A 16,020-nucleotide genomic window follows, 5' to 3' on the forward strand; every position below is an offset into this window, starting at 1 on the left:
AATAAAAACATGAAAGTTCTTGTAGTCAATCATGAAGTACGGAAATTTCGGTGCACAATAATTAACTATTCAATTATAAGCTTTTTCTCTAGAAATATGAACATACAGTTACCTATTAGTAAATATTTATTATGTACAAAAGTAAATTGAACAAGAATAAGTTGAAATAGTAACTACATTACGCACCTAGGAAGAAAAGTAGGTCATTCTCACAAATGTCACTATTCATTATTCCACGGGTGGCAATGTCCTACTTATCTGACGTGGTGCGTATACATTTTTTCCCCACTTGGAAGAAGAGCTCGCTTTTAGTACCTGGTACGAGGGACAAAAGTCGTCTTGCCGGGAGAGAATCTGCTGCTTTTGTCCCTCGTACCAGGGACTAAAAGACAGCTTTCAAGTTAAAAAAAAATATTTTATATCACTGCATAATTAGATGATTTCCATTATATAGTAACTTTCATTACACAGTTGGGTGGGGTAATATTTTTTTTTTGTATGTTGAGTGATCACCGCTGTCCACATTTTCTTCCAACACCAGGGGAATCACAGGAGCGTTGCCAGTCTTTTAGAAAAGCGTACGCGCTTTTTTTGAAGGTACCCACGTCGTATCTCCCTGGTAACATCGCACAAGGAAGTTCATGTACGTGGAAGGAAGTTCCTTGAACACAGCACTATGGCGGAACGCCACGCTTACAGTTGGTGCAGATAATATCCTAATTTGTTTGTGAAGTGTGATGCCATGAAGTAATTTTTTTATGTAAGAGGAGGACAAAGGAGCGTACGGCCAACGTATGGTTACCTGGTGCTATGTGATTAGCATAGCCCACACTTAACACCAGAGGAATCACAAGAGCGTTGGCCACCTTATAAAGCATCCAATAAACGTACATAGGAATTAGAAAATCGAATAGGTACACATTGCTACGTGAAGGGCGAGGGTTTTACCGGGGGTTCAGAAACAATTGTCTTATTAACTTATATTATCAAGTATTGGCTGAGTGACTTAATCTGGGAGGTAATCTATAAAACTTAGATCAAATATTCATACGTCTAGAATCTAGATACACTGTGACAGCTGTGGAAACGCCGAAATAAAATTGAGATTGACAGTTCTTTACCACTCTATTTTGAGCAATGCACACACACTAACAGAAAAAAATCGCGAGTGTAGGCTGCATTTTATGGAGGGAAGAGGGAAGGAGAATTATCTGTGTGTCCGTCAAAATGCATGATGGCGTTACAGTAGCATCAGGGTAAATTTAAAAAGAACCAAATATAAAATTATACTCATCACTCTATGTGCACGTTTACCTACTTACCTTACCTTACTACATTATATTTTACAACGTAAGTTGTTGAATTTTCAGTACTTTAGTCGACAATGATGTAAATTTTTTTAACTCGGCATACTTCAATTTGTTTACAATTCCCCATACTCCATACCATACCCTGTGCCTATACTAGCGCCATTGTGGAATCTTTTTGAACTGTAATTTACAACAGAAGCTGGATACTTTTTCAACTGTTTTACCTCAAGAGATGATTCTCCTTGCTTCTACCCTCCTTACTGCATTTAGTGCTCGACCGACGACTGTCGGCACTAATATTAACGCGTTCAGTTCACAATTAATCACTTTCCTCTAAGGAAGTAGCAACTTTTTTCGAATCGGTTACTTTGACAAATAAGCTATCCAGTTTAGGTTGAAATAACACCTCATGGTACGAATGAATGAACGAACTAAATCAGTTTGCGATTCAGTTGATATCATTTTTGACATTCAATTGACATCATTGCGATTTAATCAGTTGATTTGATGTCAACCTAAATAAGATAGCTCTAATCACGTCGTGGTACGAAATAGCAATGCCGTTCATTTTAGGTTGTCAATTGAATCGCAATGATTTATTTCGTTCATTCATTAGTACCATGAGGTAATATTTCAACCTAAACTAGATAGCTTCAAAGAGAGCGAATCGAAAAAAGTTCCTACTTCCTTAGAGGAAAGTGAATCGTGTTGTTAATAACTTAAAAAAAAGTGAAAATATACAGAGAAGGAAAATTTTATTGATGAAAGATGAGATGAGAATACTTTATTGGGCTTTTTTGTAATACTGAAAATAAATACCGATAATGAAAATACTGAAGACGAGTGACGAGCCAGTAAGGGCCCGGGCTTATAGCCTGTTCGCAAGAACGAATTAAAAAAATGAACCTACTGTGCTCCTGTCAAATCAAACATTAATGGAGGTGCGTTCTTAACACGTTATTTTTACGAAAACACCTAAGCAAACCTTTGCAAAATTTGTAATTCAAAGAACTATATTTATTTATTTTACAATTATTTAATAAGTACAAAAAAGAGCTTAATGGTTTATAATTTGACGCTATAAAGCGCAATTTTCAAATGTATTTTTAGTATTTTCTACATAAAAAAACCGATAAAATCATATCATTTTAGGTTTCGAAACGCAACGCATATAGTTTGAGTAAGAGAGACAAACTCGTGCAACGACTGTAGAGCGTCATCTCTTTCTCACACCGCAGACCACAGACAAATTTATTTCATTCATTCTTCATAAGCTATCCAAATACCATACAGTAAAAAGTACTTCATGGTACGAATTTTAGCGATTCAGTTTAGGTACCTAAACTGAATCGGTTCAACTAAGGTTGATGGTGGCCTGTTTGAATATATTGTATAAATTTCTTCTTCAATTTGATGCTCCATAATAAATTGGTATACATGATATCGTCTCCGTCTTTTATTCCGTAATTGTTTGAGTAAGTAGTACACACATTAAAAAGGTTAAAAATGGATTCTTGTTTCTTCGCAATTGTACACACATAATGCTGTCGGTCATCAACGACTCTAAAGTAATAGACTCAATTTCATCGCTGTTATAGCTACAAGAGGCATCTAGACTATAAACTAAGCTTTAAAACTAACATAATTCGGTTACCTTCATGGTCTATTCCCTTGGGCGAAGGTCCTGACATTTTTCCTGCTGATTAAGTAAATCGTATTAGTACCATTATAAACACAGTGGTATTTGACTACAAGACTAGAAGAACAGTCAAATTTATAGTATGCATGCTTTCATCTTGGCATTAACTGGGTTATTTTATTATTAAACAAAAAATATGCTTGGCGTTCGTGGACTTTGAGAAAGCCTTTGAATCGATCGAGATCGATTTACCGAAGCGTTGAAGTGTTTGTATGGTAACGCCACCATGTCAGTCCGTCCCCTGCATCAGATCTCGAAGCCTATTCGACTACAGCGGAGAGTCAGACAAGGCGATGTCATATAGCCGCAGCTGTTCACCGCTGCGTTGGAAGATGTCTTTAAGCGTCTGGATTGGAACGGACTGGGCATCAATATCGAAAGTGAGTGATGTGTTATCACTCACTTTTTATTCGCAGACGATATCGTAATCTTATGTTGGAACACATGCTGGGTGGTTCCTTTTTCGATCGAATCAGAAATGAGGAGATCGATAGGAGAACCAAAGCCAAATAATTGCGCAACTGAAGTGGCAGTGGGCAGGGCACATACTTCGACGGACAGGTGGGGTAGTAAAGTCCTCGAATAGCGACCACGTACCGGAAGACGCAGACGCAGGCCTTCAACAAGATGGACCGACAATCTGATCAAGGTCACCGAAATATGTTGGATCAGGGTAGCGCAGGACCGATCGTCAGGGATATCTTTGAGGGAGGCCTTTATCCAGCAGTGGACGTCTTCCAGCTGATGAGGTTGATTTATATTTAATACTAGCTATTTCCACCCGCTTTGCTGGGCGAATTAAAAAAAAAAAGAAACGTTGGAATTCGAAAAATAAGTATTGAAACCATATAATAGAATTTATTTAGAATATTCTAGATCATTTTAGAAATTTTTAGAATTATCTGGATCATTCCAGAAAGCTTTAGAACTCTCTCTAGAACATCAGTTCTTTCTTTAGAACATCAGATGCACACATTCTAGAACTTTCTAGATCATTCACGAGATTTTTCAGAATTTTACAGAGGTTTACATTTGTTAGAGAAGGACAGATGTATATAATTGCACATGTTTGCCACCAACAACCCCCACTTCCACCCATCCCGACCAAACTCCCTTACGCACACCAGGGAACCGAGGGGTATATACCATTCCAACGGGAATTTGATTGAAGATGCGAATGATAGAGAAAACCATGGACAAACGTACGAATATTAGCATTTTACATAATATATTAAGATTTATTTTTTAGGTTTTCACTCTAGGACCTTTTCTGTTTCTTCTTTAAACAAGGTAAAACACTTCCTTTCGAGCCAACCCGATCGAAACCTAGGTTGCTTGAACATATACCAACTCCGACCTGTAAACGTTCCAGGTTCCAGGATGCCATTCATCTTAGCGCTATGTAAAGGTCGCTATATAGAAGGCCTGGCCTACTGAAAGTATTACCTACTCCTAAGCCTAAAGATATATATAAAGCCTATAATGGTGGTATGACTTAATTTAGATTTTAATTATTTATAGATTCATTTATCTCCGTCACTTATTCCCTTCCGCGAAGGTCCTGACATTTTTCCTGTTGATAAGTAAATCATATAAGTACAATTAAAGATGCTGTTATTTTGCAGTGAGTTGCGGATGATAGAAAAAACCGTGGACATACGTACGAATATTAGCATTTTATATAATATATTAAGATAATTTTTTTAGGTTTTCACTTTAGGACCTTTTCTGTTTCTTCCTTTGCACTAGCTTTTTTTGACCCTTCTTTTACAAATGTTGCATAAAATACTATAATCGAACGGATGGAATCTTTAAAACGATCATAAATTATAGATTGATTTACCATTGTTGCCTTTTCCCTTCGGCGAAGGTCCTGGAAGTCTTCCTGTTGATAAAGTAAATCAAATTAATATAATAATATCTAAATCGAATAAAGGTACCTAAAATTAAAAATGTGAGTTTGCTTTCATCTTATATTATGCTTCATAACTATACATAGAAAAATAATTATTTTACTGTAATTGCGTAATATACCAGTGAACCCTCTAACTGACCAATTCAAATTCAAATAATTTATTAAATATGGGACATGATGTCTTTTATTGAAAGTAAAAACTATCACCCACTCAAAAAAGTATGCCTCAGACCCGAGAAGAACGGGCGCAAGAAAATCAGCGGTCCATTTTTTTTCTTGTTGTAAAAGCAAGCACACCACATAGGATCTGCAGTGCCCTCTTTCATTAAATAAAAAAAAAAGTTATGTAAATTCAATTGCTCCACCATGTCTATAATAATTATTTACTATCTATACTTTGTAAATTGGTTTAACATAGGAGCGTTCAACTACGAAGCAGTTGTTCAACAGAGCTATAAACACCATAGCACTAGGCGACTGGGACTTGTACAGGCAAGCCCAGTTCTTAGACAAGAAGCGCATCCGCAATAGGTAGAGATATTACTGGAGATACTTCTGCAGCATAAAATCCACAAACCAAGCGGATAAGGTAAAACACTTCTTTTCGAGCCACCAGAGCGAAACCTAGGTTGCTTGAACATACACCAAATCCGTACTCCCTTTGAGTGATCGTTGTGTTGCTCTGCAACTCCTCATCGGATCAGACGGATTGGATTATATCTCAAAGAATAATAAAGACAATGTTATATAGGCACTTAATATTTAATAAGTTTCTTCCACTTAAATCAGTACGTCTAGACGGGATTTTCCAGGATACCATGCATCTCAGCGCTATATAAAGGTCTTGCCTAGCCTACTGAAAGTATTATCTACTCCTAAGCCTATAGATATAATGGTGGTATGACTTAATTAAGATATTAATTATTTATAGAATCAATTACCTCCGTCACTTTCTCCCGATCGCGAAGGTCCTGAAATTTTTCCTATTGATAAGTAAATGATATAAGTACAATTATAGATGCTGTGATTTTGGAAGTAGTGAGTTTAATCGCAAAAGCATAAATGACCATATCGTGCAATGGTAAAAGTGAATAGATGGCTGTTATTATAAGATCAAAAGTTATTTCTTAATGAACAAAACAGTATCGACAAACAGGTTCAACGATGTGCACCCTGATGTTATTGAATAATGTAAGTGAAACAGTATCAGTACCTAGATATCCTGGTCCAAGAGGCTTAGTCTGTGCTTCATCGTTTGAAACGCTGTCAGTTCCTAACAAAGAAAATAAATATTATTAAGCATATTTTTTGATGAAATCTTAACGTTTTATGAAATAACAAACATAAAGAGGCTTGCTGTATAGTGACCACCTCTGAACATTGTGTCTGGCATTACCAGACATATTAATTTTGCCAACCTTTAAGAAAATGTTTTCCTATTTTTGCAGATTGTTAATGACATTTGCATAATCCTATTACCAAATTGCGTTTTATCTTAAATTACCAAGGCAAGATAGTCTTTTTTTATGGAAAATGGGAACAAACGAGCGTACGGGTCACCTGGTGGTAAGTGATCACCGCCGCCCACATTCTCTTGCAACACCAGAGGAAAAACAGGAGATCTTTAAGGAAATAATAATAATAAATAATAATCTTTAATCTTTATCTTTGTACGCGCTTTTTTTGAAGGTACCCATGTCGAATCGTTCCGGAGACACCGCACAAGGAAGTTCATTCAACAGCTTTGTAGAATGTGGTAGAAAGCTCCTTGAAAACCACAATGTGGAGGACCGCCACACATCCAGATGGTGGGGATGATATCCTAACTTCTGGCGTGTCGAAGGTGGAATTCGGCGGCAGGAATCAGGTGAAACAGCTCTTCGGTATACTCCCCATGATAAATGCGGTAGAGGACACACAATGAAGCGATATCTCTACGCAACGCCAAGTTATCCAGCCTTAGCCAACGGCTGGATCATAGTCTTAAGTACACACTGACCAAAAAGTGAGCACTACTAGTATACACACATCCAACAGAATCTAGGCATATCTTAATTCTAAATTATTTACGACTTTATATTTTTTTTAAGTTTCCAAAAAAAGCTTATATACACATTGAAACACAATTTTCAAAATTAAAAAAAAAAGAACAAGAAAGAACAAAATACGGCAACAAAACTTTTAGTTCTTTTAGTTAACTTTTAATTCGTTTTAGTTTGTTTAAGTTAACTTTTAATTCGATACGTTATGGAAAATTAAAACTGTTTTAATGGACAATTTAATTTAGTATGAACAATCAATGTCGGTGTGTAATTAATGTGAGAGGTGGCAACACTGATTATTAATAATTTTATTTAATATATATATATATATAATATATATTTTTATAATTTTAATTAAAATTTAAAGTTTTTCAAGAAATAAAGTTTTTTTATCATACTAATTTTCTAAGGCCATTAAAATAATAATTTTAGTTAAAACAAAATAATCACAAAATATTTTTTTATTTTTTATAAAAGACCTTAAAATAGCCTATCATTCTTCCATTTAGTATATTAGAAAATTCTTCATAGATTTTAGTGTATATTATATATTCTTGACTCTTATATAAAATTCACCTTGGAGCTTGCTTTCTTATTCACTTTAATATAAAATCCAACTGTCGTTAAGCAGGTAGCATTAATTAATCTCTCGTCCCTAGTGCTTTCAAAGTCAAGATGGGAAAGATAAATTCGCCAATTCCTTCATGAGGTAATCCGACCGCAGAATGGAATTAGCGATTGCTTAAGATAAATGCGTTTTAAGAAAATAGAGATCGCTAAACGGGTTTCTCTATGAAGAGGTCTAACGCCGGTTGGAAGGTCGGCAACCTGTAGATACACGCGTAAATACGGATGAGAGTGATACCTTACACAAAAATTTTTTGAGATTTTAGTTCTAAATGACAGTTCATACTTTAATCCCTAAAATTATATATCTTTATATCTATGATGTTAGTGACAGTGTCTGTACCTGATTTTAATGGTTCATCCCGGTGGCCTTCTCCTCCATCCGATGGTCCCGATGATTTTCCTGTTGAATCAGTAAATCATATAAACACAAATAGAGACACTGTGATATTGGAAATATAAGAAAGACATAAACAAGTTCGAGAAACTCAGAGTTTAGCCGCAAGGTGTGACGGCAAAAGTATTAATAGATAGCTGAAATACTACGATAAAAGGTACTATCTCTTACCTAACACTACATTATAGTTCAAAATGTCAGTTTCTTACTTTCATGTTGCGTAATAAGAGGAAATCCAAAAACACAAGCCAATTTTTTGCGGCATAAATATCTTTATAGAACGCCTTATCTTTTTTTACGTTCACTAGAAGTCGGATTTTTTCACAGCTTCATGAGACTGTAGCCTTGTTTATATTGTTTTAAATTGAACTCGATACCTACTCGTGCTATTGAGATAAAGGGACAGATAGACAGACTCACGGACAACAAAGTGATCTCATAAGGATCCATTTTTTCCTTTTGTGGTACGGAACTTTAAAAAGAACACAAACAGGCGTGCAGATCAATAATAGCTGATCTTTAGTGATCAGACATACGACCAAAAAGATGCCAGCTTTTGAGGAAAATCCTTTGTTTAATGTTTATAAGTTTTAGGAAGAATAATTTTTATTCAAACATCATCCAAATCTATCGGTTAATAATTCACTGTTTCTTAAGTCGTCTAAAACGAAATTCATGTTACTGGGAACGAGTAAAGTTGTTGAAAAAATTTATCGTCTCAATCTTAAAATAGTTATTAATAAAGAAAAGCATTCGTGAGGTTCGTAATTTAGGAATTTTGAAGAGAATCTTAAGTCTCTTTTATCTCTTTCTCTCTACTATATGATGTTTTGAAATGAAATATCCCATGAAAGAGAAATTTAAATAAATATATTATGACAAGTGCTGTGCCGGCAAACGTTGTTAGAGCCATACAGTGGTATCTACCCCGCGCTCGCTCGCTGTATGAATTGTCATGTATAACTCCCGAGCGTGCTGCGGCCCGAGCCGTTATCGGTCTTTGTTCATGCTCAAAAGCGCCTCGGTAAGTTTACCGCGCGCACTTAGCGCGGTTGTGTTTCGCTTCTCTGTTCGACGAATTACGGAATCTGTTTCTGGTTCTAATAATAAGGGTTTCCTCAATATTCTGAACACAGAACTTAAAAAAGGCATTCTCCACTAATCGCTTGCACCGCTTGTTCTGTTTCAGAGCGCCATTTGTTTCCGAGATGGTAGTAGTATCTACGAGTAGATATTAGAAATGACAAGAAAAATAATTCTAAGGAATAAATTTTGAGAAAACAAATGTATTTTATGCCTTTTTATGACTTTAATCTTTTTATTCTGGACAGGCTGTTCAATTTATTTTCGTTTTTTTTGTACAAATCGTAGAATTTAGGAGTAGTAGCGCCATGACACAACCGCATTGGGCCGGCACGCCCGGAGAAATACCAGTCCCCCACTCGAAACCGGCGTGAAATAGCGGCTATGCCGCTGTGTTTGGTGAGTGGAGTATCCGGAGGCCTACAGTCTATCCCCGACATTATTTCTTCTGCATATCAATGATATGCTGCAAATCAGCAGTATTCATTGCTATGCAGACGACAGCACAAGGTATGCTTCCTACACCGGACGTGCCAACATGTCCCGGGATGGCGTCGACGAGAACCGGAACAAACTTGTGTCTGAAATCGAGACTATGCTTTGCAAAGTCTCGGAATGGGGCCGACAAAATTTAGTCAAATTCAACCCCAAGAAGACACAAGTTTGGTCGATCACCACTATAAAGTCTCCCTTAATTGTATCCCCTCGATTCGAGATCACTCCTCTAATTGCATTAGCCTGTATTGGCATACTTAGCGTCGATATATCGAGTGACGTTCTGTTCCGTGGTCACTTGGAAGGGAAGGCCAAACTGGGATTTAAAAAGCTTGGTGTACTCAGTAAGGCGAGGCAGTACTTCACTAAAAGCTACCGCCTGCAACTATATAATGCGCATATTCGGCCTCACATGGAGTACTGTTCTAACTCCCCAGTACCAGCTTCTTCCATTTGACCGCATACAACGAAGAGCGGCTCGAATCATCGACGATCAAGTCATCTCCGATCGGCTTGATTCTTTAGCATTGCGTAGAGATGTGGGTTCTCTCTGCATCTTCTACCGCATTTATCACGGGGAGTGCTCAGAGGAACTGTTCGGGTTGATTCCAGCGGCCGAATTCCACCAACGGACATTAGGTGCAAAGTACCATCCGCATCACGTAGACTTTTGTAACATCAGGGGAATCCCAACTCCAATTTAAACGCCGTCCACCACCTTGAGACTGCGCAGCCGGCCTTGTCTTTCCTTACGGAGACGCAGATATCTCGACCTAGTGATACGTCATATTTAACGTACCCCGGGTACAAAATTAAACATACTTTTTTGCCTCATGCCGGGGTATGTGTGTACGTTAGGGAGGATATCTGCTGTCACTGTCTCGGCAATTTTAAGGGTAGGGACCTGTCTACTCACTGGCTCCGCGTAGATTTAGAGGATAGCGTCCGCATCTATGCGTGTATCTACAGGTCCCATAGTGGTAACGCAGAAACGGATCACCCCATGGGCTGTGTTCAAGCGGCATTTGATGACGTGCTTGCACAGATCCCCTCCGCTTTAATTGTAGTCTTGGGTGATTTCAACGGGCACAATGCTGAATGTCTTGGATCACGTACCACAGACTACGCAGGGCGATCTGTCCCAATTGGTTGAGTCGCCAACGCGGCTCCCAGATGTGGATATCCACATGCCGTCTTTATTAGATCTTCTGCTGACTACACATCCCGATAGCTACCAGGTCTCTGTCGATGCCCCTCTCGGAACGTCCTAACATTGCATGGTCAGGAGTGTAGTGCCTATCCGACGTCAAAGTTACAGACCACCAGCGACCCGCCGCGTTTGGCACTACAAGTCAGCAAATTGGGATAGGATGCGTTCACTTTTTAGATCCTACCCTTGGGGCAAGGTTTGTTTCCCTTGGGATGAACCTAGTGCCTGTGCCGTTGCAGTAGCCGATGTGATACTGCAGGGCATGGATATTTTTATACCAAGCTCTGTAGTACCGATCAGTGGCAGATCACAGCCCTGGTTCTGGTCCTGGTTCTAAAGAAGAAATATAACCGTGCCTCCAAAATTTTTAAGCGGCAAATCGCCCGTGCGAAATCGAAGCGTGTCGTCAAAATCGGCGAGCAGCTTTCCAGTTACCCGACCGGAACACGCAAGTTCTGGTCATTGTCGAAAGCTGCTCTTGGTAACTTCAACCAGCCGTCCATGCCGCCGTTGCACATGAGGAATGACACCCTGGCTCATACGGAAAAAGAGAAAGCAGATCTCCTGTGCACTCTTTTTGCCTCCAACTCGACTCTTGATGACAACGGAAAAACACCGCCTACCATCCCGCGGTGTCAGAACTGTTCGGCGAGCTCTGTTTTCGTTGGACGTCAGGAAGTCGTGTGGGCCGGATGGCATTTCTCCAATCGTGAATAAAAAGAACCGGCGTCAACTCAGGGGCACACGCCCCTGAGTTGACGCCGAGTGACGCCCCTGTGCTAACGCGTTTATTCCGGCACTCTTATTGAAAAGGCGTAGTCCCTGACTCATAAAGTAAACGTGAAAGTCAGCCCTTGTCCATCCGATCCAACAAAAAGGAAACAGTTCGGATCCGGCAAACTACATGCCTATTGCTATTACCTCCCTGCTCTCCAAAATCATGGAGAGCATAATTAAGCGCCAGCTCTTGGTATACCTTGAGGGTTACCTGTTGATCAACGACCAGCAGTTCGGCTTTCACCATGGTCGGTCGGCAGGCGATCTTCTCGTATACCTAGCACATAGATGGGCGGCGGCTATTGCAAGCAAGGGCTTCCCCCTTGGCAGTTAGCCTGGATAGCTATATATATACACCTTGATATATTAGCTAAGGCCTTTGATTGTGTATGGTGCAAGGCACTCCTCTCAAAAATTCCCTCACTTTGGCTTCTCGAGAGCTTGTGCAAGTGGACCTCCAGCTTCCTTTCTGGGCGCAGCATACAAGTCGTTGCCTACGGTTATTGCTCGAATCCCAAGCCCGTGAACGTTGGAGTGCCCCAAGGCTGTGTGCTATCTCCCACGCTGTTTCTTCTGCATATCAATGAAATGTTGTACACCTCCAACATACATTGCTATGCAGACGACAGCACTGATGATGCCGTATACACGGGCCATGCAGGTCTCCCTCGGGAAATTGTCGACCAGTGCCGGGAGAAACTTGTGTCTTCTATCGAGTCCTCTCTCGAGAAGGTCGCGGAATCGGGTAAATTGAACCTTGTCCAATTTAACCCTCAGAAACACTTCCCTTAAAGCCTCGCCTAGTATCGGAGTACTGTAAATACTCTAGCGATTGCCAATTCCGTGGCCATTTGGAGGGCAAAGCCCAATTGGCTTCGAAGAAGCTGGGCGTCATTAATAGAGCACGGCAATACTTCAAGCTGGCCCACATTCTAGCGCTCTACAAAGCGCAGGTCCGGCCACACATGGAGTATTGCTGTCATCTCTGGTCTGGCGCACCCCAGTATCAGCTCGATCCATTTGACCGCGTGCAACGCAGACCAGCTCGAATTGTCGGGGATCAAGAGCTCTGTGAACGGCTGGATCACTTGGAGTTGCGTAGAGACGTTGCTTCACTGTGTCTTCTACCGCATTTATTAAGGGGAGTGTTCCGAAGAGCTGTTTAACCTGATTCCTGCCGCCGAATTCTACCTTCGCACGACACGCCACAAGTTAGGATATCATCCCCACCTATGGATGTGTGGCGGTCCTCCACAGTGCAGTTTTCAAGGCCTCCTTAAAGCCGGCAACGCTCTTGTGATTCTTGTGATTGATAAAAGGAGTTTCGCAAAATGAAATTTTCAAAGAAAGTAATAAAAATAACATTTCATAAAATATTTAATTTAACATTTTATGTGATTGTAATAAAAGCTTATTCTGCCGATAGATTTCAATTTTTATGTAGAGCCACAACCTGAGAGGTGAACAAGACATATCAAGATTAACGATCGATGCGTCACTCGGACGGTTTTCTCATTTGGTAAGAGCGCTCAGACGGAACCCGAGAGGCGCAGGTTCGAGTCCCGTATCTTCCGTAAATTTTGGAACAAAGTAAATTTGTATATCAATATTTATAAAATAAAAAATTAAGTATTAATATATATAATTGATTAATGTTTATTTACCTGAATCAGCTTGGACGCTCTGAAAATTTTTTACAAGAATTAGTAAAATGTATACAATCAATTTAATAATGGAAATTTTATTCCTCAGCAACCACAGACCTATAGCATAAATGAAAGGTCTTGATGAGAAAAGAAGCCCATTCAGTTTGGATTTCTAGGTGGTTGGGGTCAAAAGCTATTCAGGTTCAAACAGTTCCCATAGAGTACATTGAAAATGAGGTTTGTTCACTAGAACGTGTCACATTGTTGACATTTTTAGCTTATTGGAGCATTTTATCAAAGTTTTAACTAGTTACTATATTGAATACTAGCTGATACGGCAAAAGTTGTTTTGCCATTTAAATTATTTTTAGAGTTAGACCGTTTCTTGGACATTGCTTTATTTTTCTAAAATAAACGTAGCCTAAGTTACTCCTTATTTTATCAGCTACCTGCCAATAAAAGTCGCCAGAATAGACGGAACAAACAGACAGACAGACAGGCAGACAGACAAAAATTGTAAAAAACGTTATTTTAGTGTATATACGGTACGTATATGTATTCATAATAAACGTTTAGTAAAAAACGGTTATTTCAATATTACAGACACTCCAATTTTATTTCGATGTATAGATCATTCACACAATATTTTTATAAATTATAGCCTATAGGTTATTCTGGTGTGTAAGCTATATTATTGCAAAGTTTCATCAAAATCTATTCAGTAGGGTTTGCGTTTAATAAGTTCAAACATACATCCAGACATACAAACTTTCACATTTATAATATTAATAGGATGCTTTTTTTATGAAAAAAGGAACGAGACGAGCATGACGTTCAGCTGATGGAAATTGATACGCTCTGCCCTAAGGTATCTTTATGAGTTTTGAGATATTATAAATAGTACCCGGACGACCGAGCCTTGCTCAGATTTTTAAGAAGGTACAAAACTTGAACTAAAACATCTAATAGGACATCTGGATTCGAACCGGAGTCTGCTGCTTTACGGATCACCCAATCTTGCCCCCGAAACTACCCGTATACTAAATTTCATTATTTATATATATATATACATGAATTGCTCGTTTAAAGATATAATATTGTCTTTCCTGGGTTGGAAACGTTTCAGTCATTGAATGCTATTTTTGATTTTGACTTTAATGGTCCTAATACTTCAACATCGAATGGTTGATGGCGATGTGTCGTGTGAGGTGGAAAGGAAAGGCACACAATCCCTATGTAATGAGATTACCTGCACAGTATTTCCAGGTAACAATATGGGTATTGGGTGCACGCATTTTTTATTTAAAACGCGTGCACTTTCCCTTTAAAAAAAGAAGTTGATACTGGGATCCACTAAATCAGAGATATCAGCAATAAGTAGCGAGGACACGCGCCTCAGAACCTTGGTTTGTGGGCTGGTATAAAGGATTATCACGCGACAAAAATTTAAAATAGTTAATGGAGCCTTTCAATAATCTTGGTTTTACTATTTCTAGAAAATAATTCGCTAAAGTTCTGCTTAAGACAAAAGTTTAAATAATAAAGACACTAAAGTATACTTACAATTTCAATGATAGCAGAAATGAAGAGAGCTACGCAAATAAATTTGAACATTATGGCTTCTGTTCTGAATCTTTACTGCTTTCGGTTATAACTGCATTTACTATTTATAGGAATTCACAAATTATGTCGCGGCTGTATTGGTGGAAATTATTACAATATTTATCAACTATTAATCTACGAATTTACATATTATTTAAAAATACTATTAACTTTAAATTGTAGAACTATTGGAAAAATAATTAGAAGTTTCGTTCGATCAATTTATCATGAATATTTATAATTTTGAAAAAAATATCGCGTCCATAGTTCCTGAAAAAGTATTACTTTCAAATTACCTATTACTTTCAAATATATATATATATATATATATATATATATATATATATATATATATATATATCTACTAAAATTACAACTACACTGGCCTTCAAAAGTAAGTATCACACTTTTAAAATTGGGATAACGTTAAGTTCATAAGATATACTTTCGAAATAGAAAGGACTCCAAAGAGAATTTAATTTTGTACAAAAAACTTTATAGTCGGTAACCTTCTTTTAAGAATTGGCTGAAAAAAAACTTCAAAAACAAAACCATTCCTTTTTCAAAGTGGACGTTACCGAATTACAATTTTACCATTCATATTTTTATTTCTGTTTTAAATTTTTTTCAAGATCGATTGGTCTTGTTTTAAAAATGTATGCTAAAAAGCACATAACATTTATTTATCATGCCTCTTTCAGTTGAAGAATGTGCTAGGATCATGGCTTTTCTGGAACTAGGCATCAGTATGCGTCGCACTGCAAGAATGGTGGGTGTGACGGTACGAACGGTCCAGAAGGTAAAGCGAAGGTACGAAGAGACTGGACACCATCCGAGGAGACCTTGTAATGGCAAACCCAGGTGTACCAGTGCCCGAGAAGATCGTTATATTATTTCCACTGTGTTAAGAACTCGCCACCAAAATGCAGTTGAAGTCCAGCAACAGCTACTTCAGACCCGGAGGGACTACATTAGTGACAGTTCAATGAGAAGAAGACTTGCTGAAGCAAATTTGAAACCCCGAAGACCAGTGAGTGGCCCAAAACTCGAGAGACAGCATCGAGTAGCGAGACTGCGATACGCCCGTCAGCACATACAGTGGGATGAAGAAGAATGGTCAATAATTTTGTTTGCAGATGAGTCTCGATTCTCCCTTTACACTTCTGATGGAAGGCGAAGTGTTTACAGGCGACCTGGTGAGCGATACCTTCAAGCCT

The 16,020-nt window shown here is 38.4% G+C and overlaps 1 protein-coding gene across 10 annotated transcripts in view; it reads right to left on the minus strand.

Annotated features, from left to right (window-relative positions):
• The window catches only part of LOC126972369 (keratin, type I cytoskeletal 9-like), a 71,564-nt gene extending 56,647 nt beyond the window's left edge, over positions 1 to 14,917 (minus strand). For 3 of the 10 annotated variants that reach the window (XR_007731168.1, XR_007731167.1, XR_007731166.1), the window contains exon 1: positions 14,765 to 14,835. Coding sequence is in view for 4 of the 10 variants with exons in the window: in XM_050819164.1 (XP_050675121.1) it covers positions 14,765 to 14,815 (51 nt within the window). In the remaining 6 variants the exon portion in view is untranslated. Of the gene's footprint in view, positions 1 to 2,964; positions 3,010 to 4,852; positions 4,895 to 5,865; positions 5,896 to 6,136; positions 6,198 to 7,936; positions 7,997 to 13,219; positions 13,239 to 14,764 lie in introns of those variants that run through there. The other 7 variants (XR_007731157.1, XR_007731165.1, XR_007731159.1 and 4 more) reach the window with 7 other exon arrangements.
• Between the last annotated feature and the right edge of the window lie 1,103 nt (positions 14,918 to 16,020).

This window comes from Leptidea sinapis, chromosome 2, assembly GCF_905404315.1.
Source record: "Leptidea sinapis chromosome 2, ilLepSina1.1, whole genome shotgun sequence".
Lineage (NCBI taxonomy): Eukaryota > Metazoa > Arthropoda > Insecta > Lepidoptera > Pieridae > Leptidea > Leptidea sinapis.